General features: G+C 41.2%; 1 protein-coding gene across 3 annotated transcripts in view; it reads right to left on the bottom strand.

Moving 5' to 3' along the window:
• The window catches only part of LOC143769920 (solute carrier family 22 member 15-like), a 278,504-nt gene that overhangs the window by 138,071 nt on the left and 115,066 nt on the right, over positions 1-25,367 (bottom strand). For all 3 annotated transcript variants that reach the window (XM_077258975.1, XM_077258977.1, XM_077258976.1), the window contains exon 8: positions 23,577-23,662. In XM_077258975.1, the coding sequence (XP_077115090.1) occupies positions 23,577-23,662 (86 nt within the window). The remainder of the gene's footprint in view (positions 1-23,576; positions 23,663-25,367) is intronic.

The following is a 25,367-nucleotide window of genomic DNA, read 5'->3' as shown; positions in this document are numbered from 1 at the left end:
TCTATTATAAATCACTCAAACAAAATAAAAGACCATCTGGACTTCCATAAATCTCAACTAAATATGGTGTCTTTATCCATAGAGGACCAAGAAAATCGGAGCCGCAGGAAAAACATCAGAATTAAAGGCATCCCAGAAAGTGTCTCTAACGAAATCCTTGAAAAATCAGCTAAAGAAATATTCGCACGTCTACTGCCCCAAGACAGTGGTAATCAAGTGGTTCAGTGGTGATCAAGTGGTAATCGAAAGGATACACCGCTCACTCAGACCTAAACCTAAAACCACAGATCCTCCGAGAGACGTGATATGTGGTCTCGTGAACTATTTGGATACTTCAGCAATCCTAAATGCCGCCAGAGATAATAAAAATATATCCTATGAAGGTTCACCCATTCAGCTATATCAAGACCTAGCTCCATCGACTCTTGCTAAAGGGGTCCTGAAACCCCTTCTGGACGTGCTCAGTGTGAACAAGATACTATATAAATGGTTATTCCCTTTCGGCCTAGCTATACATGGCGGAGGAAAACAAGCCATAGTTCTCCATCCAGACGACCTTACTAAAGTTTGGGAAATATTCAACATTGAGGCAGTAGATGTTCCTTCCTGGCTTCCCTTAGATCTGGCCCTAAATACTCCTATTGGTCTTCGTTCATTGATGGACCAGGGCAAGTGGACCCCAGTCAAGAGACATGCATCTCCGAAACAAGGCAAAGGTCGAGCTAAAAAGAAGTTACCTCCCTGAAATGCTAAGGAGTCACTCCAATCTTGGATTTATGTTCGGCTGACATACCTAACCTTATTGTTGCGGTTTGATTGTTCTTGGATCAGAGTTCGATAAGGCTACGTTCACATTTGCGTTGTGCGCCGCAGCGCACAACGCAAACGAAAACGCGGCAAAACGCACGCTAAAACGCTGCGTTTTGCGCCGCATGCATCGTTTTTGGCCGAAAGTTGGACGCAAAAAAAATGCAACTTGAAGCGTTTCTTGCGTCCAACGTTTGCGGCCATGCGGCGCAAAACGCAGCACAACGCATGTCCATGCGCCCCCATGTTAAATATAGGGGCGCATGACGCATGCGGCGCCGCTGCGGCGCCCGACGCTGCGGCGCTGACCGCAAATGTGAACGTAGCCTAAGAATATAGTTCCGGTTTTCTTCATTATCTCCGTTAAAGTTGTTAGAAGTGGGAGGGGGAGAGGGGTTGAGTGGGGTTGTTGTGTTTTTTTTTTTTCCTATGTCTCCTCTTCCTCTCTTCTGCCTACCCACCTTGGATTGCCACTTGTGCGCCTATAGTGGACTGTTCCATCTGTTTTGGGAGGATGTTTTATGCCGCTACCTCCACCACAGACGGGATTTTTTATGTTAATATGTTACATTCTTATTTCCCCAATGTTATTATTGTTACTGTTACGGTTGATTTGTTATCTTGGTACACATGAGTAGACACTTTCTCAATTTCACTTTTCGGTCATGACCGGTAGTGGTATTAAGTCAACCACCTAAGTGGTGGCCTCATATAACGTAAAGGGTCTGCGCTCACCGAGGAAGCGGGAGAAGTTGCTGAGATTTCTGCGCTCTAAAAATTCTAGTATTGCATTTTTTCAGGAAACCCATTTTAAAAAAAGATAGGACTCCTGATATGTCAAGAACATGCTTCCCTATATGGTACCATAATACAGGTACTTCAGCTTCAAGGGGAGTTAGTATAGCACTAAAAAAAAATGTTCCCTTTACTTTGAAAGATACTCAGACTCCAAGGGGAGATACATCATGGTAAAAGGCCTGCTGGCGAACACTAAAATTACTCTTTGTAACATCTATGCACCGAACCATAATCAAATTAGTTGGTTATGTCAAGTGTTAAATACCCTTAGTTTATTCAAGGAAGGGATCATAATACTAGGAGGAGACTTCAACGTCTCTCTTAACACAACAGTAGATTCCGCATCGGGTGAATCTTCTCTCTCACAAAAAGCGTTAAGAAAACTACACCTTGGCCTACAATCCTTAAACTTAATTGACCCATGGAGAACGTTATACCCATCGACCAAAGATTTTACTTTCTTTTCTTCTCTCCATAATAGCTACCACAGAATAGATTACCTCCTAACTCAAACCTGTCACTTCCAACTAGTGAAATCCGCTAAAATAGATGTTATCTCTCTCTCTGATCATGCCCCGATTTTCTTAGAGATGAATATCGAATCGTTACCTCTCCCCTCTTTCACTTGGATGCTAAATGAAACACTTCTTGACTCTAGTTCCCATGTGACTAAATTCTCAACCTCTATTAATCTTTTATTTAAAGAAAATTGTCTTCCGGGCACCCCCTCACCCCTGGTTTGGGAGACCCATAAAGCTGTCTTGAGAGGTGAGTTTATAGCACTGGGCTCCTATCTGCAAAAAGAAAGGTCGGAGGAGATACTGTCTGTCCTTCATCAGATAAACGCTTTTGAAAAAATACATAAACGCTCCCAGGCCGATGTAATACAGACATAATAAGAAAAACTCTGAAAGACCTCTTGAATATACAGTCAGCTAAAATATATATGAGAAGCCAACAGAAGTTCTACCTCCATGGAAATAGAGGCAGCAAACTCATGACTTCCCTTTTGAAAAAACGTAGTGGGCGAACCTTTATCTCGTAATTAAAAGCTACGGATAGTTCAAATATTTCTAAGACCGCAGACATTGCTAGGGAATTTAAACATTTCTATGAAAACCTCTATAATCTAGACATACCAGAACGCATGAGGGATCCTGTGGTGGCCTCGGAAGCAATAGACTCTTTTCTCTCCTCTTTGAGGCTCCCCTCATTAACTGTGGACGACATTTCATCTTTAACGGCCCCAATTACCCCTGAAGAGGTGTTGGACACTCTATCCACCATTCCTAATGGGAAAGCCCCAGGCCCTGATGGCCTCCCAATTATCTACTACAAAAAGTTAATTAAAACCCTGTTGCCCCATTTAGTAAACCTATTTAACTCTTATCTTACAGGACAACCTCTCCCGAAACAAGCTCTGGAAGCCTTTATCACAGTATTGCCAAAAAAAAAACAATCTCTGCTCAAGCTATAGACCAATATCCCTCCTTAATACAGACACGAAATTGTGGGCAAAACTCGTAGCGAACAGACTGGGAAACATCCTTCCTAAAATAATTCACTCGGACCAGGCAGGGTTTGTACGAGGAAGAGAGGGCAAAGATAACTCAACTAAGGCCCTCCAATCCATAATGTATGCAAGGAAACGGAATGTGCCTCTAGCTGTTTTGTCCACAGATGCTGAGAAAGCTTTTGATAGAGTGAGTTGGAGGTTTATGGAGAAAGTCTTGAAAAAGTTTGGCTTTCCTCCAAAATTTGTTACAGCGATCTTTTCTCTGTATTCCTCTCCCACTGCCAGGGTCCGGGTGAATGGTATCCTATCGGATACTTTTAATATTAACAATGGTACCAGGCAGGGGTGCCCCCTATCTCCATCTTTATTTATGTTGGTTATCGAAACGCTGATCCAAAGAATCAGACAAGAAGATCAAGTTAAGGAGTTGCAGATACAAGGACTGGAATTGAAAACGCTAGCCTTTGCAGACGACTTGCTTTTCCTTATCTCTAATCCTCTTAAAGCATTCCCTATTATTCTTAATATACTTGATTATTTTGGTATGATCTCAAATTTCAAAATTAATAATTCTAAATCGGAAGCACTTAATATTACCCTATCAAATTTTCAGCTATCCAGTTTGCGGAAATTAACCCCCTTCACATGGTCTACGTCCTCCATAAAATATTTGGGAATTTAGATTACTAAAGACCCCACCAATCCATTCAGTTTTAATTTTACACCCTTAATAAAAAAAAGTGGACACGCTGATGAAATCCTATGACTTCCCCACTTTATCGTGGATAGGTCGTATCAATGTATTCAAAGCATAAATGATGCCTTTATTACAATACTGTATGAATATGGTCCCCATTCATCTTCCCCTTACTTTCTTCAAAAATCTAAAATCCCTAATATCTAAATTTATATGGAGGAATAAAACAGCTAGATTACCCTTCAAATTATTAACATACCCCACCTCCTGTGGAGGTTTGAGGGTTCCTGACCCTTACGCCTATTATAAAGCTATACATTTAAGTAGATGGTTAAGAAATACACTCAGCTTTGAAAAAGGAATACTAGACAGTATAGATATATCTTTATTGGGCATCAAGGGAATTCAATTCTTATGGTCTCGCTCAAAACCACTGGAATCGTCCGGACTGGATGATATAACCTTAGCTACCCTACATATTAGACGCTTGATATTAAATGATTTACCACCAGAGTTATTTCCCTCATCACTTACCCCTATTGCAGCCATTCCATACCTTGTTAATCCCAATTTTGTGGATTCATACAACTTATGGTCGAAGCTACCTGCGGATTCCCTGAATAATGTCTATGAGGGAAAAATCTTCCAAAATCATGCCTGGCCTAGTAACGCTCGGACTTTCCCAACTAATTTTCTTCAGGAACATCATACTAAACGTATTCTTTTACAATTTAAAAAACAATTTCCGCATAGGTCCAGCTGGTCATGGTTAGACCTTATGTGCTCAAAACAGGAATAGCCAGAGTTAGAGTCCTATCATGAATATACTCTCGCCTCATTACCCCCCCCCCCCCCCCCTCAGAACTCTAAACCCTCTTTTATTTATTCCTGGGAATCCGAACTCAACACTAAATTCTCAGATGACCAGATATACAAAATTTTGCTGTATGCCCGAGGTTTTTCACGCTGTATCCTACTACAAGAAAACTCATACAAGATATTAACCAGATGGCATATGACCCCGGTTAAACTTCATCATTTGGGATTATCTGATTCTGACTTATGCTGGAGGTGCCATGACCACCACGGTAACCATGCACATATATTCTAGGAATGTCCATTGATTAGAAATTTCTGGGATGAAATAAACCTTATTCTTAAAAAATTAAAACTAATTAAATCTAATTTGACAGCCTATGAGGCCATCCTCTCATGCCCGACGATCAACTTTACACCATCTAAACATGGTCTTCTCCCACTATTACTATGCGCTGCTAATCACTTACTAACCATTCATTGGAAGTGCGAGACCACCCCAACATTAGGAGAATGGTTCACCAAAATAGATCACATTCACAAACTGGAGGAACTTTCAAGTTGGGAAGTGCATGCCCATGACCGTTTTTTGGCTACTTGGCTCCCCTGGAAAGCACCAAGACCTGATACGTTCTAACAACACTTCTTGGTATATACTTGCCCTCTATCCTCTACAATTATGTCAATTCCTGAGATGTATTCACATGTGTACTTGTAATGTTCTATATATTTTTGTTACTCCCCCTATTTCACCTCCTCCCCGCCTTTGACCCCTCTGACTTTCCTCCCTGACCCTCCATTTCCCTCCCCTTCATTCCCTTCTCCTCCCCTAAAGTTATTAGCTACTGTTGCTCACGGCTTTCACTGAAATAACCTTGGTTTAACTATGTTACGATACAATGCTTGTGATGTTTTTCAATGCTTGCTTTAAATAAAGAATTTACATAAAAAATGTGGTAACGCAAAAAATATTTTTTGCAATAAAAAGCGTCTTTTAGTGTGTGACAGCTGCCAATCATAAAAATCCGCTAAAAAAAACGCTATAAAAGTAAATCAAACCGCCCTTCATCACCCCCTTAGTTTGGGAAACATAAAAAAAAATAAATTTATTTCTTTTCCCATTAGGGCTAGGGTTAGGGTTAGGGTTGGGGTTAGGGCTAGGGTTGGGGTTAGGGCTAGGGTTGGGGTGAGGGCTAGGGTTGGGGCTACAGTTACGGTAAGGGCTACAGATAGGGTTGGGGCTAAAGTTAGGGTTAGGGTTTGGATTACATTTACGGTTGGGATTAGGGTTAGGGGTGTGGTTAGGGTAATGGTTGGGATTAGGGTTAGGGGTGTGTTTGGGATAGGGTTTCAGTTAGAATTGGGGGTTTCCACTGTTTAGGCACATCAGGGCTCTCCAAACGCGACATGGCGTCCGATCTCAATTCCAGCCAATTCTGCGTTGAAAAAGTAAAACAGTGTTCCTTCCCTTCCGAGCTCTCCTGTGCGCCAAAACAGGGGTTTACCCCAACATATGGGGTATCAGCATACTCAGGACAAATTGGACAACAATTGGGGTCCAATTTCTCTGGTTACCCTTGGGAATAAAAATTTGGGGAGCAAAAAAAACATTTTTGTGGGAAAAAATTAATTTTTATTTTCACGACTCTGCGTTATAAACTGTAGTGAAACACTTGGGGGTTCAAAGTTCTCACAACACATCTAGATAAGTTCCCTGGGGGGGTCTAGTTTCCAAAATGGTGTCACTTGTGGGGGGTTTCTACTGTTTAGGTGCATCAGGGGCTCTGCAAATGCAACGTGACACGTGCAGACCAATCCATCTAAGTCTGCATTCCACATGGCGCCCCTTCCCTTCCGAGCTCTGCCATGCTCCCAAACGGTGGTTCCCCCCACATATGGGGTATCAGCGTACTCAAGACAAATTGGACAACTTTTGGGGTCCAATTTCTCCTGTTACCCTTGGGAAAAAAACAAAACAGGGGGCTAAAAAATATGCTCCCAAACAGTGGTTTACCCCCACATATGGGGTATCGGCGTACTCAGGACAAATGGCACAACAACTTTTGGTGTCCAATTTCTTCTCTTACCCTTGGGAAAATAAAAAATTTGGGGCGAAAAGATCACATTTGTGAAAAAATATGATTTTTTATTTTTACGGCTCTGCATTATAAACTTCTGTGAAGCACTTGGTGGGTTAAAGTGCTCATCACACATCTAGATAAGTTCCTTAGGGGGTCTACTTTCCAAAATGGTGTCACTTGTGTGGGGTTTCAATGTTTAGGCACATCAGGGGCTCTCCAAACGCAACATGGCATCCCATCTCAATTCCAGTCAGTTTTGCATTGAAAAGTCAAACTGCGCTCCTTCCCTTCCGAGCTCTGCCATGCACCCAAACAGTGGTTTTCCCTCACATATGGGGCATCAGCGTACTCAGAACAAATTGTACAACAACTTTTGGGGTTCGTTTTCTCCTGTTACCCTTGGTAAAATAAAACAAATTGGAGCGGAATTAAATTTTTTGTAAAAAAAAGTTAAATGTTAATTTTTTTTAAACATTCCAAAAATTCCTGTAAAACACCTGAGGGGTTAATAAACTTCATCAATGTGGTTTTGAGCACCTTGAGGGGTGAAGTTTTTAGAATGGTGTCACACTTGGTTATTTTCTATCATACAGACCCCTCAAAATGACTTCAAATGTGATGTGGTCCCTAAAAAATATTGGTGTTGTAAAAATGAGAAATTGCTGGTCAACTTTTAACCTTTATAACTCCCGAACAAAAAAAAAATTTGGTTCCTAAATTGTGCAGATGTAAAGTAGACATGGGAGAAATATTAGTTATTAATTATTTTGTGTGACATATCTCTGTGATTTAAGGGCATAAAAATTCAAAGTGGGAAAATTGCAAAATTTTCAAAATTTTCGCCAAATTTCCGTTTTTTTTTCACAAATAAACGCAAGTTATATCGAAGAATTTTTACCACTATCATGAAGTACAATATGTCACGAGAAAACAATGTCAGAATCCCCAAGATTCGTTGAAGCGTTCCAGAGTTATAACCTCATAAAGGGACAGTGGTCATAATTGTAAAAATTGGTGCGGTAATTAATGTGCAAACCACCCTTGGGGCTTAAGGGGTTAAAGGGAACCTGTCACCCCCAAAATCGAAGGTGAGCTAAGCCCACCGGGATCAGAGGCTTATCTACAACATTCTGTAATGTTGTAGATAAGCCCCCTGATGTATCCTGAAAGATGAGAAAAAGAGGTTAGATTATACTCACCCAGGGGCTGTCCCGCTACGGTCCGATGGGTGTCGCGGTCCGGTCCAGCGCCTCCCATCTTATTACGATGACGTCCTCTTCTTGTCTTCATGCTGCGGCTCCAGCGTACTTTGTCTGCCCTGTTGAGGGCGGAGCAAAGTACTGCAGTGCGCAGGCACCAGGAAAGGTCAGAGAGGCCACGCGCCTGCGCACTGCAGTACTTTGCTCTGCCCTCAACAGGACAGACAAAGTACACCTGCGCCGAAGCCGCAGTGTGAAGACAAGAAGAGGACGTCATCATAAGAAGACCGGACCGGTCTGTGACGCCCATCGGATCGGACCGCCCGCATGAGTATAATCTAACCTCTTTCTCATCTTTCAGGATACATCGGGGGCTTATCTACAGCATTCCAGAATGCTGTAGCTACGACACTGATGCCGGTGGGCTTAGCTCACCTTCGATTTTGGGGGTGACAGGTTCCCTTTAACTTGCTTGACTGTTCACAATAACAGTAATTTTGACCAGGGATGCCAAAACTTTTACATGCCACTGTATAGTGCTGACAGAATGCTATGCCAAGTTGAAGAGAGATACTGCAGAGCATGAGAATCAGGACAGTTCTTGGTCATATAATTCTTTGACTGTATGTGCAACAAAAGCAGTAATAATTTGTGGGATATGAGCAGCAGCAATACCAAGACAGATCATTGATTATGGGGCTGATTTCATTTCCTGACTTTATTCATTTGATTTCTGCATGTCATGCAGTTTCTGCCACAATTATACTGCATGAACCATATTTACTGTATATACTGTACATGTAATTTTGCTAAAGTGTAGAAACAGCGTGGCCACAATCATCACCACATACCTCTTTAGGAGTCTGGTAATCAAATTCCTAACCTGTCGCGGTATGTGGAACAGAAGAAGTAAGGGAGTCTCAGAAAATGTAAAAACATACAGTCCTCTGTGTAATGCATATAGATTTGCTCTGTTAATTAAGAAAATCTTTTTAGGGCAAGAAAGAAAAAAAAAATAGAAACAAAACATCTCTTTCAAACTGCAGATTTCAGCATCTCACGGTCATAAAATATGCACAAGGAGTAGTTGTCTTGGGTGCAACTTTGCTTAAGGACTCATGTCCAAAAGCAAATACATTCATGTTACTTCTTTGTTAGCAAGACAAATCTTTTTCATTATTAAATCTTCACCTAGGAACGATCAACAATGAATATTATATGTACGGCTGTAAAGAACTTAAAGTGGACCACATTCTTAGACTGTCAAAGTGAGGACTAGCAACCGCTTAGCGTAGGAGAAGAATACACCAGGCAGGAGAGACTACGGGAGGAGATTACTCCTGTTTGCTTAAACGCAAACAATACTTTAGGGTGGTTTTACACATCGGAAGTCACATACCAATGTAAAAAGCGAATGGCACATGAGCAGCCACCTCTTCATTCCAGACAGTCAAAAACAAATCCATGTTCTCGAGGATCAGTGGAAGGGCTCACACCCATCAAACATTTATGGCATATCTTAGGGACATGCCAGAAATATTCATGGTGGGAGAACTAGCTGAATATTTTCCCCACATTTGAACTCAAACATTTCATCTAGAATACCTTAAAAAAGTATTCATACCCCATTAACTTTACCACATTTTTTTCATCCACTAATATATTTTATTGGGAATTTATGTGATATATCAACACAAAGCAGTAAGTATTTGTTAAGTGCAAAGGAAAAGATACAATGTTTCTTTAAAAAATACAAATCTGAAAATTGGCGGCGACCAATCAGCGATATTGCAGCGGGATTTAAACACCACTTTGCAAATAAAAAAACATACATATTCTAGAATACCTGATGAGTTAGAATCGGGCCACCATCTAGTAGATATGTAATAGCAAGGCCGATGTTTATGAATGAACGTTTAATTTAAAAAAAAAAAGAAAAAAATGGGAAAAAAAATGGCGTGGGCTCCTGAGCAATTTTCTGCACCAGAGGGGGAAAGCCGACGGCCGGGGGCCAATATTTGTATCCTGGGAAGGGGGTAATACCCATGGCCCCTCTCTAGGCTATGAATATCAGCCCGCAGCTGTCTGCATAGCCTTTACTGGCTATAAAGATAGGGGGACCCCCCCCAAAAAAAAGACGTGGGGTCCCCCTATATTTCATAGCCAGAAAGGCTACGCAGACAGCTGCGGGCTGATATTCATAGCCTAGAGAGGGGCCATGGTTATTGCCCTCCCCCCGGCTACAAATACCAACTCCCAGCCGCCCCAGAAATGGTGCATCTGTAAGATTCTGGCACTTAGCCCCTCTCTTCCCACTCCCGTGTACCGGTGGGATATGGGGTAATAAAGGGTTAATGTCACCTTGCTATTGTAAGGTGACATTAAGCCGGGTTAATAATGGAGAGGCGTCAATAAGATGCCTATCCATTATTAATCCTAGAGTAGTGAAAGAGTTAAAAAAATAAATAAATACACAGCCAGAAAAAAGTATTTTAATATTCTTAATTTAACCATACTTACCATACTCGATAACCTGCAAAAAATTAAAAATAATAAACCAACGGTATACTACCTGTCCGCCGTAGTCCAATTAATAACGAGTGTCCCATGAGGATCTCCCCTATAGAACAGTGACATCGGGTGATGTCACTGCTCTATAGGCCTCCAGTGACACACTTGACAGGAGACAATGGCTCCTGCAGTGCATCACTGAGGTTACCTCAGTTCAGGGTCTCACTTTATGGCATTGCTGCGTGGTAACTTTCTCACACAGCAGTGCCACAAGTGAGACTAGGGACTATTTTTTACAGTGGCGGAGGAATACAGTGCGGTAGGATACCTACCTTCATTGTATTCCTGGAGCCCCTGGAGAGCGGTCGCATCAGCTGATGCTGCTACTCTCCACGATAGATCGTCGTGGGACAAACATTTTAATTGGATTTCTGCGGATCAGAGAGTAGAGTTTTTTTTATTATTTTAATATTTTTTTACAGGTGACACTGGCTTCGGGGATCAAAGTGACAAGTGATGGTGAGTATGTAATATATGTTTAACCCCTTTCTGACCTCGGACGGGATAGTACGTCCGAGGTCAGAAGCCCCGCTTTGATGCGGGCTCCGGCGGTGAGCCCGCATCAAAGCCGGGACATGTCAGCTGTTTTGAACAGCTGACATGTGCCCGTAATCGGCGCGGGCAGAATCGCGATCTGCCCGTGCCTATCAACTAGTTAAATGCCGCTGTCAAACGCAGACAGCGGCATTTAACTACCGCTTCAGGCCGGGCGGCCGGAAATGACGGCATCGCCGACCCCCGTCACATGATCGGAGGTCAGCAATGCTTCAGAATGGTAACCATAGAGGTCCTTGAGACCTCTATGGTTACTGATCCCCGGCAGCTGTGAGCGCCACCCTGTGGTCGGCGCTTACAGCACACCTACAATTCTGCTATATAGCAGCGAACACCAGCTTCTAGCTTCCTATGGAGGCTATAGAAGCATGGCAAAAGTAAAAATGCAATAACGGGTGATCAAAAGAACGTATCTGCACCGAAATGGTATCACTAAAAACGCCAGCTCGGCACGCAAAAAATAAGCCCTCAACCGACCCCAGATCATGAAAAATGGAGAAGCTACGGGCATCGGAAAATGGCGCATTTTTTTTTTTTTTTTTTTTAGCAAAGTTTGGAATTTTTTTTCACCACTTAGACACCTAACATGACTAAGTTATTTTTTATCTATGAACTCGTAGTGACCTGGAGAATCATAATGGCAGGTCAGTTTTAGCATTTAGTGTACCTACCAAACAAAGCCAAACAAAAAACAAGTGTGGGACTGCACTTTTTTTGCAATTTCACCGCACTTGGAATTTTTTTCCCATTTTCTAGTACACGACATGGTAAAACCAATGATGTCATTCAAAAGTACAACTCGTCCCGCAAAAAATAAGCCCTCACATGGCCAAATTGACGGAAAAATAAAAAAGTTATGGCTCTTGGAAGGAGGGGAGCGAAAAACGAACACGGAAAAACGGAAAATCCCAAGGTCATGAAGGGGTTAATGTATTGTTTGTCTATATGTATGTACTGTATGTATTGTATGGTGTATGTTGCATGTTGTATGGTGCATGTCGCATGTTGTCGCATATTGCATGTCGCATGATGTCGCATTTGCATGTTGCATGTCGCATGTTGTCACATGTCGCAAGTTGTTGCATGTAGCATGTCGCATGTTGTCGCATGATGCATGTCACATGTTGCCGCATGTTGTCGAATGTTGGATGTTGTCGCATGTTGCATGTTGTCGCATGTTGTCTGCCACATGTTGTCGCATGTTGCATGTCTCATGTTGTCGCATGTTGCAAGTTGTCGCATGTTGTCGAATGTTGTCGCATGTTGCATGTCGCATGTTGCCGCATGTCGTATGTCACATGTATGTTGTCGCATGGTGTATGTCGCATGTTGTATGTCGCATGTTGTCGCAAGTTACATGTCGCCGCATGTTGCATGTTGTCTGTTGCATGTTGTCGCATGTAGCATGTTGTCACATGTAGCATGTCGTCGCATGTTATTGCATGTAGCACGTTGTCACATGGTGTATGTTGTATGTGCACATGTGAGTCTAGACGAGTCCAGCTCTGCTACATCTGGATGCCTGAGATCTAGATGTAGCAGAGCTTGTAGATGATCGCCGGAGATAACTCTCCAGCGATCACCTACACTACAGCGTTCTCACAATCAGCTGATCAGCTGTTTGCGAGAACCAGACTAGTGGCCGGAGATAACTCCCGCTCACGTGCACGGAAGTTCTCGCGATAACTTAATAATGTTATGCAGAACTGCAGTGGACGAGGGACTTCCGGTGGCGGGACAGGTGAGCCGGCAGACATGCGTAGTAAGCTGCGTGTACGCAGTTTCTACAGTTTCTACGCATGTGACTAATCATTAGATGCAATTTTATCGCATCTAATGATAGTCTATGGCAAAGCGTTGCTGCTTTGTAAACAGAAATGCTGCGTTCTGAAAAGATGCGCCGTATGTCCGTTTACGCGGGTCTGCCGCCTGCGTGTTTTACCGCATAGTGGATTTCCGGAAATCCCCTCCACTATGCTGTAACATCTGGACGCTGCGTGTTTGACGCTGTGGCTCTAGGCAGCGCTAAACACGCAGCATTTCCTGAACATGGAAACACACCCTGTATATAGCACAGCCCACGTAGTATATAACACAGCCATGTAGTATATAGCACAGCCACGTAGTATATAGCAGCCACATAGTATATAGCACAGCCACGTAGTATATAGCACAGCAATGTAGTATATAACAAAGCCCACGTAGTATATAACACAGCCCACACAGTAGATAGCACAGCCAAGTAGTATATAGCACAGCCACGTAGTGTATAGCACAGTGATGTAATATATAGCACAGCCCACATAGTATATAGCACAGCCCACGCAGTAGATAGCACAGCCACGTAGTATATAACACAGCCACGTAGTATATAGCACAGCCAACGCAGTAGATAGCGCAGCTACTTAGTATATAGCAGCCACATAGTGTATAGCAGCCACGTAGTATATAGCACAGCCAACGCAGTAGATAGCGCAGCCACGTAGTATATAGCAGCCACGTAGTATATAGCAGCCACGTAGTAAATAACAGCCCACAAAAAGAATTAAATAAAAAAAATAGTTATATACTCACCTTCCGTCGTCCACCGAAGCTGTCCCGCTCCTCGCGATGCGGCCGGCAGCTTCCGTTCCCAGAGATGCATTGCGAAATTACCCAGATGACTTAGCGGTCTTTGCCAGAGACCGCTAAGTCATCTGTGTAATTTCGCAATGCATCTCTGGGAACGGAAGCTGCCGAGAGTATCGGTAGGAGAGGGAAAGCTGCGGAGGCGACAGAAGGTCAGAATAGCATGATTTTTTTTTTTTTTATTACTTTTACCATTATATCTTTTTACTATTGCTGCTGCATAGCCAGCATCAATAGTAAAAAAGTTGGTCCAGGATGGGGAGTAGGGAGGGGCCAATTCGGCTGCCGGCCGCGACCAATCAGCGACTCGGGATTTCCTTTACAGACAAAAAGACAGACAGACAAAGAGACGGAAGTACCCCTTAGATGATTATATAGATAGATGGATAATCTATCTATATATATATTTATAGATAGATATACTAAACATCGGGCTAGGTATTATCTATTGCATCTATCTATTATCTATCATCTATCTATCTATCGTCTATCTATCTATTATCTACCTAGCTATCTATCGATATCTATCAATGGATATATTTATAGACAGATAATAGATACGATAGATAGATACAATGGATACGATAGATCTATCTATTATCTATCCCATATCCATCATCTATCTATTTATCTATCTGTTATCTATCATCTATCTGTCTGTGTGTGTAAACATTATTCTTCAATGGAGTATGTAAATGAAGAGGTTGGACAAGAAATGACATCACCCTTTTTTTTGGTATATCTTTATTGAGCTTACAAAAACACACACAAATCAGCATGAAAAAACACGTCAGAAAAACGCATGAAAAACGCAGGTGACTTGCCAGTGACCTCAGGTGCAGATTTTACCTGCGTCAAATCCTGATGCCATCCTGAACGTGGACACATACCCTAAGAGGAGCTGTATTGTAAGCACACACACCTCTGTGAGCTAAGAAGGAATATGACAGGAGAATACATAAATCTTCTTGCTCACTGAGCATAAATGATTTTTTTCTACAGCCTCAGTGCTCCATACTCGGTCAGCTGAGGAGATGTATTTCTTCTCCTGTCAAACGCTTCTCCGGTAGCTCCCGTGTGTGTTTATGACACTTTATGATCAGACTGCAGCCCACCCTGACACGTGACTAGGATGAGCTACCGTTTGAATTATGTGACAGGGCCATTTTATTACGGTACATTCTTTGAGAACTCCTCAAAAAGGGTTCTCCAGCCATATGATATTAATAACCTATCCTTAGACTAGGCCATCAATATCAGATTGATGGGAAAATCCCATTGATCAGTTGCATTAGCTACTTCAGAGGTCAGATGTAAACACTGAAGAAACTTGGAAATCTTAGATTAATAACTGAGCCTATGGATTATCAATATAATATGTCCGTACAACCCCCTTAAGAGGCCATAACTCCTTTTGTGCTAAGTAGCAAACCTATAAATGGCTACTACTTTTACTTTCTATGACACTAAATGATTGGGTAGATCTGTAGCCACAATATTCAAGTGTGCACATCGCCATTTCAGGTGTGGCATAAAAGGAATAAAGGAAGCATAAAGAAAAAGTACATTAACGGGAATCTGTCACCCCCGGGATGTACATGGCCTATTAATATGGGCATACAGGTAATAGAAGTGTTACTAGTCCTACCTGTATGCCTCATATTAATGGTACTGGTGTGGAGAAATCGTATATTCTTTCTCTATGCTAATGATTTCTTCCAGGCTCCGGGGCATGCGGTGCCTGAAATAAATCCTTGCCACCTGCATACATTGTAATACTAACCCCCTCCCATGCACATCAGTTAAGGCCCCGAAATCCAGCGCCCTGCACTCCCTCAAAGATCCATACCTCCTCCTCCCTTCTGCCGGCACTGCATTCAGGGATCTTCTGAGCAGGCAACTTTCGCTCCAGTGACCTCCGGCGTGTACGCTAATAAGGTGCTCTCCCCACTTCCTCCCTTAATATTCATCACTAGGAACCATGTGTACATGGCGATGACTATGCAGAGAGGAAGTGGGGACTAGTGTAACATTTCTATTTCCTGTATGCCCATATTAATTGGTCATATACGTCCTGGGGGGTGACAGATTCCCTTAAGTGCACAACTTGAATGAAATTAAATAAGTTTGTCAAGTTTAAGGGGTATTCAGTTTTCAAATTTCTCTTGCCCATAAGTTTGTCATTTACATCAGCAGAAGTACTAAGCTCCGTGATTGTCTGAAGTGGTCGCATAAGTAGTAGTCATGAAATCACCGATGCAGCCAATCAACTGGAGCAGTGGCAGAGAATGGTCGCTGCAGTAAGAACACGCTTATTTTATTAATTTCTAGCTAGTGCAAGCCTATGGGCTGAAAAGCAGAAAACCCCTTTAAATAAACGTCACACTCCTGGACAATTCCCCTAGGGCAATTCCTTTTTCATGTGATATTAAATTTGGCACTCAATAGAGACCCAATCAGTCTGGAAATCAGTCACACTTCTCCCATTTATGAATGACATTTCTGAAAATCATTTCATCAAGATTACTTCATTAACTATGCAAAGTAATAAAAAGCAACATAACCTTGTAGCTCACACAGTCATAATGGAAATTATAGTTGCTCTAATTTTTTATATTATTTAAAACAAAAAACACAGATTCCGATTCTCTGGCTTTTGAGAAAAACATCCATCTATAATGAGGGCAGCCTTTTATTTCAGTAATAGAATCGGAGATGGCTTCTGTGAAGTAAATAACATCTGAGTCCTGTTCCAGTTTGTGGTTATGCATATGAAGGAAGTCTGACCCTCTTTCAAGAAGACACTTTATCTTTACCGAAAATTCTTCTTTAATTTACTCTAAATTAAATTAAGAACGATTTGAACTAACTGCTCAGGGTTATCCATCTCAATATCACAGCGCTGCCATCAGTCATCACATGAATATTAAGAAAGGTTTATGCTGCAAAATTTAACAGAACTATAAAAGTGAAAATGCAGCGAGAGTTCTATGAAGGCTTGATGGCCAACATCTAAAGTGCTGCATAGGGGATTAGGCTGAATGATGTACCCAATAGCCGGCACCAGATGTGCACTTTCAGAGGTGCCACCGGCGCTATATTCCCGGGACACTTATACATGGATTTAAAAGGTGAACTTTGATGTGTTGGGTTATGAGTCTGTCAGAAATATGATTTTTTTTGTGACATTTGGAGCTTTCAAAGTAATCTAAGCTCCCTACGGAAGCAAACGGGGCAGCCAATGGTGGCGTCTCAGTCTTCAATGATATAAATGTTAACTGTTTCAATACATTAGTTAACCCAGAAATATAAAGCCGGTAACTAAGTGTCTATAGCACAGATGGCCAACCTTTTCTGGTCCCAGGGCAACACTGGCAGACTGAACCAATCACATAGACTGTAATATAAAAGAGGGGTATATTACCTGATTGGACATTTATGCCATAATGTTACGCAAGCTGAACAGTGCTCTAAAAATGGTGGCAGCTCTAAAAATGGCTACCATAGACAGACTTAGCACAAAGCACTCCATTCACCAGATCCCAGGGGTTGCCCTAGCCTTTAAACGTAAACACCTAGACTTATGCAGGGGACCCTGGAATGGGGCCACAGAGTCTGCTGATCTTTAGTGCAGCAGGCTGGAAGAAAGAATGGTCCACTGGTGGGATCACAACCAAAAGGTAGATGTAGACACAAAATCGAAAGGGAGGATTAAAGTCAATCTAAGCTCCCTACGGAAGCAAACGGGGCAGCCAATGGTGGCGTCTCAGTCTTCAATAATATAAATGTTAACTGTTTCAATACATTAGTTAACCCAGAAATATAAAGCCGGTAACTAAGTGTCTATAGCACAGATGGCCAACCTTTTCTGGTCCCAGGGCAAAACTGGCAGGTCTGAACCAATCACATAGACTGTAATATAAAAGAGGGGTATATTACCTAATTGAACATTTATGCCATAATGTTACGCAAGCTGAACAGTGCTCTAAAAATGGTGGTAACTCTAAAAACGGCTACCACAGACAGACTTAACACAAAGCACTCCATTCACCAGATCCCAGGGGTTGCCCTAGCCTTCAAACCTAAACACCTAGACTTATGCAGGGGACCCTGGAATGGGGCCACAGAGTCTGCTGATCTTTAGTGCAGCAGGCTGGAAGAAAGAATGGTCCACTGGTGGGATCACAACCAGAAGGTAGATGTAGACACAAAATCGAAAGGGAGGATTAAAGTCAATAAACTACCAAGGTTAAAATCAGGGAAGTCCACTGGGAAAGCCAGTCAGTCACACAGGGGTTTACCAAAGCTAGTCAAATTATAACTGACAATGGATAACAGGATTTTAAGAGCTTAAACAGCGTGCAGCCATGCCAAGGTCACACAGTAGGGAACAAACCCTAACAGAAGGTAACTCAAGCTCCCAGCCCAGAGAGAACCACAATTTCTAGAGGACGCAAAACTAGAGTTGTTGCCTGAATCAAGAGCTTGGTGTCACTCAGTGACAGAAGCAGAAACAGGCCAAGACAGGCAGCGATGAAGATGTCCCCCACAATTAAAGAATATTCCATATGTACGATAGGTTGGAGTTTTGGAGGTGGAACTGGCACCTATCAGGAAAATAGGGGTGCTTTTTGGCCATTATTAATACTCCAGAAACGATGAGACCATGCATGCAAATCTTTCTTTATTATAGTTTATGCATGTGTTTCACTACTCAATTATACAGTTAAGTCCATATATATTTGGACAGAGACAACATTTTTCTAATTTTGGTTATAGACATTACCACAATGAATTTTAAACAAAACAATTCAGATGCAGTTGAAGTTCAGACTTTCAGCTTTCATTTGAGGGTATCCACATTAAAATTGGATGTAGGTTTTAGGAGTTTCAGCTCCTTAACATGTGCTACCCTGGTTTTAAAGGGACCAAAAGTAATTGGACAGATTAAATAATTTTAAATAAAATGTTCATTTCTAGTACTTGGTTGAAAACCCTTTGTTGGCAATGACTGCCTGAAGTCTTGAACTCATGCACATCACCAGACGCTGTGTTTCCTCCTGTTTGATGCTCTGCCAGGCCTTCACTGCGGTGGTGTTCAGTTGCTGTTTGTTTGTGGGCCTTTTTGTCTGAAGTGTAGTCTTTAACAAGTAAAATGCATGCTCAATTGGGTTGAGATCAGGTGACTGACTTGGCCATTCAAGAATATTCCACTTCTTTGCTGTAATAAACTCCTGGGTTGCTTTGGCTTTATATTTTGGGTCATTGTCCATCTGTAGTATGAAAAGACGACCAATCAGTTTGGCTGCGTCATCCGTATGGCTTCCGTACGGCAATTTTTTCTCACAGGCTTGCAAAATGGACATATCATGGATCCATCGGCTCAAATATTCTTAAAAACACACACACACATATATATATATATATATATATATATATATATATATATATATATATATATATATATATATATATATATATATATATATATATATATATACATATATATATATATATATACATACAACCATGTTCAAAAGTCCTGCATAGGCGTGAAGAAAACTATGTTTCATACTTCTGCATCTCTACAGTGAAACTGGTGGAACATATATGTTTTTGTAATCCCTTATTGCATGCCATACTCATTTTTGAATGTCCCAAGTGTATAAATTGTTATGGTATGCGCATTTTAGATAAAAAAAATTTACAGCATAACCATACCTACACCAGTACAGTGTGTAGAATGGTGAACAGGTTTCTAAGTTCATTAACTTCCAATGCAAGTTCACACAGACTTAAATTTTACTTTTTAAGATTTATTATTTTTTATTTAATTCAGAGTCCTGAAAAGGGCCTTTTGAGTGCATCTTTAGCTTCTAATACTTTATTGACCAGCCATTGCTCTTGAGCACCAGCTTGCATCTCTGTGGCAGTGAGTGAACAAGCTTCTGCAGATGTTCATGAGTGATGATGTGGTTCCAGGCCTGTATCAGAGCCTCAATCAACTCACTCTTGGTCCTTGGCTGTTTTCTAGATATCTTTAATGATACCTTGTGCCACAAATTTTCAATTGGATTGAGGTTCGGGGACTGAGCTGGCCAGTCAATAGTAGCCACCTTGTTCTTCCAACACCATTGGCTGCCATACAGCCCCAGACCATTACTTTCATCGGATGTTTCGCAGAGAAGCTCAAACACTCTGGCTTGTACTCTTCATGTGGGAACCTTCTAACATAAGATTTGCCATCATTTCCTAAAATGCAAAAAGTGCTTTCATCACTAAATAGCAGTTTTTCCCACTCCTCCTTCCTCCATTTTAAATATTTCAATGCCCACAGTTTTCGCCTTTGTCTTTGTATGGCTGTCATCAATGGCTTCTTTCGAGCTTCTTTTATTACATATTCCTCTTTACTAATGTAACAAGTGTCTGTGTAAAATTTGGGGGCTCTAGCTATTAAATTAAAGGGTTAAATCCCGGAAAAAATTGGCGTGGGCTCCCATGCAATTTTCTCCACCAGAGTGGGAAAGCCAGTGACTGGGGGCAGATATTAATAGCCTAGAGAGGGACCATGGTTATAGGACCCCCCTGGCTAAAAACATCTGCCTCCAGCCACCCCGAAAAGGCACATCTGCGCCTATTCTGGCACTTAGCCTCTCTCTTCCCACTCCCGTGTAGCGGTGGGATATGGGGTAATAAAGGGTTAATGTCACCTTGCTATTGTAAGAGGACATTAAGCCAGGTTAATAATGGAGAGGTGTCAATTATGACACCTATCCATTATTAATCCAATAGTACGAAATGGTTAATAAAACTCACACACATTATTAAAAAGTATTTTAATGAAATAAAGACACATGGTATTTTAATATTTTATTATACTCTTAATCCACCTGAAGACCCTTGTCACCTGAAATAAAGTTAAAAAAAACCAAACAACAATATTTCATACCTTCCTTCGTTCAGTCTTGTCCCACGCTGTAAATCCATCTGAAGGGGTTAAATCATTTTACACCCAGGAGCTCTGCTAATGCAGCTGTGCTCCTGACTGTAAAACTTGTGAATGAATGGAATGCTGGGGAATGTACTGTAGTTACCTCGAGTCGCAGTGATGCGCCCTCTGCTAGATGAACTCATATGAACTCCAGCCTGGGAACTTTTCAGAATATTTTCTCACGCTCGAGTTCATATGAGTTCATCCAGCAGAGGGTGCATGGATTAATAATGGATAGGTGTCATAATTGACGCCTCTCCATTATTAACCTGGCTTAATGTCACCTTACAATAGCAAGGTGACATTAACCCTTCATTACCCCATATCCCACTTCTACACAGGAGTGGGAAGAGAGAGGCTAAGTGCCGGAATAGGCGCATCTTACAGATGTGCCTTTTCTGGGGTGGCTGGGGCAGATGTTTTTAGCCAGGGGGGTCCAATAAACATGGTCCCTCTCTAGGCTATTAATATCTGCCCTCAGTCACTGGTTTTCCCACTCTGGCGGAGAAAATTGCGCGGGAGCCCACGCCAATTTTTTCCGGGATTTAACCCTTTAATTTAATAGCTAGAGCCCCCAAATTTTACACAGAGACACTTGTTACATTAGTAAAGAGGAATACGTAATAAAAGAAGGGATATGAAAAGGCTTACTGTATGTAAACCATGTCTCATATCCTGTCGGGTTTGTGAAGGAGATGGGAAAAGCCGGCAATTGAATTACCAGCTTTTCTGCTATCTAGCGCTGAATTAAATATATATATATATATATATATATATATATATATATATATATATATATATATATATATATATATATACAGTATAGTGTCTCACTGATTATATATATATATATATATATATATATATATATATATATATATATATATATATATACACATACATATATACACACACCTATTCTATGTGTACACATTTATTCTACCTATTCTATTCTATTCTATTCTATCAGTGTGATTTTACTGTACACTGCACTGAATTGCCGACTTTTCTATAGAACACCGGTGCGTATTTCTCACAAGTCACACGCATGGTCCGTGTGTAATCCATAATTTTCTCGCCCCCATAGACTTTCATTGGCAGATTTTTTGCGCAATACGCTGACAAACGCAGCATGCTGCGATTTTCTACACCCGTACCATACCGTATATTACGGATGCGTAATATACGGCAGATAGGAGCTGCCCCACAGAGAATCATTGGGCCGTGTGCAATGCGTATTTTCTGGATGTATTTTCTGCGCTCATACGTACGTAAAACTCGCTAGTGTGACGCCGGCCTAAGGATGGCTTGTGTCACCTGCATGGAGAGCTCCTTTGATCGCATGTTTACTTCACAGCAAAACCTTCCAAATGCAAGGACCACACCTCAAATCAACTCCAGGACTTTTAGCTGCTTAATTGAGAATGACATAACGAAGGGATTGCCCACACCTGTCCATGAAATAGCCTTGGAGTCAATTGTCCAATTACTTTTGGTCCCTTTAGAAACAGGGTGGCACATGTTAAGGAGCTGAAACTCCTAAACCCTTCATCCAATTTTAATGTGGATACCCTCAAATGAAAGCTGAAAGTCTGAACTTCAACTGCATCTGAATTGTTTTGTTTAAAATTCATTGTGGTAATGTCTATAACCAAAATTAGAAAAATGTTGTCTCTGTCCAAATATATATGGACGTAACTGTAAATACAATGAAGATAACCATACGCCTTTCCATGTCATCTACCCCTCATTAGAGTGCAACAAAAAGGTCAAGAGTCTCCAAATTGCCTATAAATTGGGATCCCAGAAAAGGACACAAGGTGTCATTACCCATCATTGCTCCCATTCTACAAGCCACCCTCGTCTTAGAAAACACAGGTGAGCAGCTCCCAGACACAGGTATGCATATGTGTGACCTTATGATTGTGAGCATCGTGAGCCGCAGATCACCCTACACTATACAGTCAATGTACAAATGTCACAGCATGACACTATGCCAAGCAAGAGACCCCTTTAGAAGTGGGATTAGAACTTCCTTGAACGTAAAAGGTAAACGCATAACAAACATTTTCCATAAAAGCATTTTGCATCATTTGGAACTTATTTTAGCTTTGACGGATGGATGGTCGGGAGGAGTGGAGAAGTGGGAAAGATTAGAAGCTTTTATGTCAACAACAAATCAGACCATTTCCCCCAAAATTTATCAACCAGTGTGATAAATCTGGCCCATTTTAAGGCTGGTATAAGTTCATACTGCCTAAAAATTCGACAAGATTAATGAATCTGTGTAGAAAGAGCCAAAAAGATTTTCCAGGTGCATAGATCTTCATCTCTACGTACACAGTAGAGTAGAATTAAGTATTTGATGATGTACGTCTACCTCGGTAATCAATTTCTTTAATAGCTCTAATGCATCTCGAATAAATATGATTTGTGGCGGCAGACAAACAATAAAGTAAAGGAGAACACTTAAGCTAACTATAGCCCCAGTTCACCAATGTAGATGGTAGAGGGTCCAAGAGCAGAAACCCCAATTGCTCAAAAAAAAAGGGGCTCTGCTTATACACGAGATGTGCAGAGCGATGCACAGATCCCTAGATGACACCAAGCCCATACCAGACTAAGTAGGCTTAAGCAGGGCATTTCTGCCCGCTGGTCTGGGTAATTGGTGGAGGACTTAGGTCCCAGACCTCTACAACAGGGACTACAACATATCAAAATGTATTTAATAGTTACACTTTAATGAAGACCTTTTGCAAAGTTGCTTTACTTTTCATTCTAAATAGATTGGAACAATGAAAAAAATAAAAATGTGTTTGTGAAGATGGACAATTGTATCTGACAAAAAAAAAAACAACAAAAAAAAACATTTTAACCCTTTAGTGATGGTATTTTTTTTTTGCTTAAAATTACTTACCGTCACTGTCTGATAAAAACATTGTGACTATACAAGCCAATCCAGCAAAAATTAGAAACCCAGCCGTAGATTTTCCTCTTCCAGACCTAATAATAATAAGAATAATAATAAAAAGGATCACTAAACATTTGATCTTCATTACTAGTGATGAGCGAATATACTCGTTACTCGAGATTTCCCCGGCATGCTCGGGGGTCCTCCGAGAATTTTTTAGTGCTTAGAGTTTTAGTTTTTATTGCCGCAGCTGAATGATTTACATCCGTTAGCCAGCATAAGTACATGTGGGGGTTGCCTGGTTGCTAGGAAATCCCCACATGTTATCAAGCTGGCTAGTAGATGTAAATCATGCAGCTGAGGTGAGGAAAACTAAATCTCCGAGCACTAAAAAATACTCGGAGGACCCCCGAGCGTGCTCGAGAAATCTCGAGTAACGAGTATATTCGCTCATCACTATTTATTACTAATATCATTTACAAACCTACATAGCATATAAAACAAATCGACAAATCATAGAGAAGTAACCAAAGACTTTAGCAGGACTGTTAGTTTCGTGTTGTAAGTTTTGCGTAGTCGCATTTTTAGATCTCTCCATCTAACAGTTCGGTATAGAGCGGTTTTCCATTTTTTATGTTAGACCCTACTGGAGAGAGAAATGCTACTTTTTTTGGGTGACATTTTAAAAAGTTGCAATTCATAAATCTGGCTTACAGCTCATGTGCGTGGCTAACTGAGCCCACTTTTGCCTATGTGTTAGAAAACTGGCATCAAAACGGTGTGTAACATAATGTGAACCTCTCCAATGCCATAACATTTTGGAAAAGCCTTGATGAATTATCTTGATTCATATGGTGTAACCAGTAATGGATGCTATCACTATTAGGTCAGGTGCACACAACCGGACGAATGCCATCTGTCCTTTAGACGAATTTGCCCTCTTCCCTATGTTATTCTAAGGGCAGTGAACATGTCTAATTTTTTCGTTGGTCCAAGAAAAAAAAAAAAGAGTGCAGCATGCACGATTTGCCCTCAAGAATCGGATGGCACTCACACATTAAAGTCTATGGGTCGATTGAAAAAAAAAATAAAAATCGGACTGCACTCGGAAGTGTGGTCCGATTTTCATGGATTGACAATACAGAAAAGGTGGAGAATTTTTTTTCCCACCTCCAAGAAAATTGGTTCAGAGTCTGATCAGAGTGTAAATTCCACAATTGATCAGATTGTCTCGGATTTAGAGAAATCAGTCGTGTGACCCATCCTTACATTACTCGGCTTTCTCTGTTATGCTATTACCAGAGAACATGAGAAGAATGTTATCAATACGGGTCCGACCACCAGGGTCTCCAGCCAATCTGAAGAAATGTGGGTGGTGTCCAATCCCTGCGTATAGCAGAGAAATGCCCACACACAGTCTCCATGATTGTATATAGCACATGTAGAAACATTGGCAATTTGCATGACATTTTGGCTCTCCTCCATTTACATAACATAGTGGTCAAATTCCCAGTAATCAGGCCTTCATGGCAGATCAAATGCATATTATATATCAAATATTATTCAGCAAAGAAACATAATATATTAAAGCAAAATTTACATAAAAACAAAAACACATCAATAAATAAATATAACAATAATGATAATGAGACGTGCAGAAGCTGCACCAAAAACTGCAGAGCAATCCCGGCCCGGTACTAATGATATTAGAAGTTGCAGTTACTGAGCGGGCAGAACTAAAGGAACATCCGACAATGTAATGCTGCATTAGAGAGCGACATTATATCCCTCTGATGT

This window comes from Ranitomeya variabilis, chromosome 4 (assembly GCF_051348905.1).
Source record: "Ranitomeya variabilis isolate aRanVar5 chromosome 4, aRanVar5.hap1, whole genome shotgun sequence".
NCBI classification, from domain to species: Eukaryota; Metazoa; Chordata; class Amphibia; order Anura; family Dendrobatidae; genus Ranitomeya; species Ranitomeya variabilis.
This window is presented reverse-complemented; position numbering and strand designations above follow the sequence as displayed.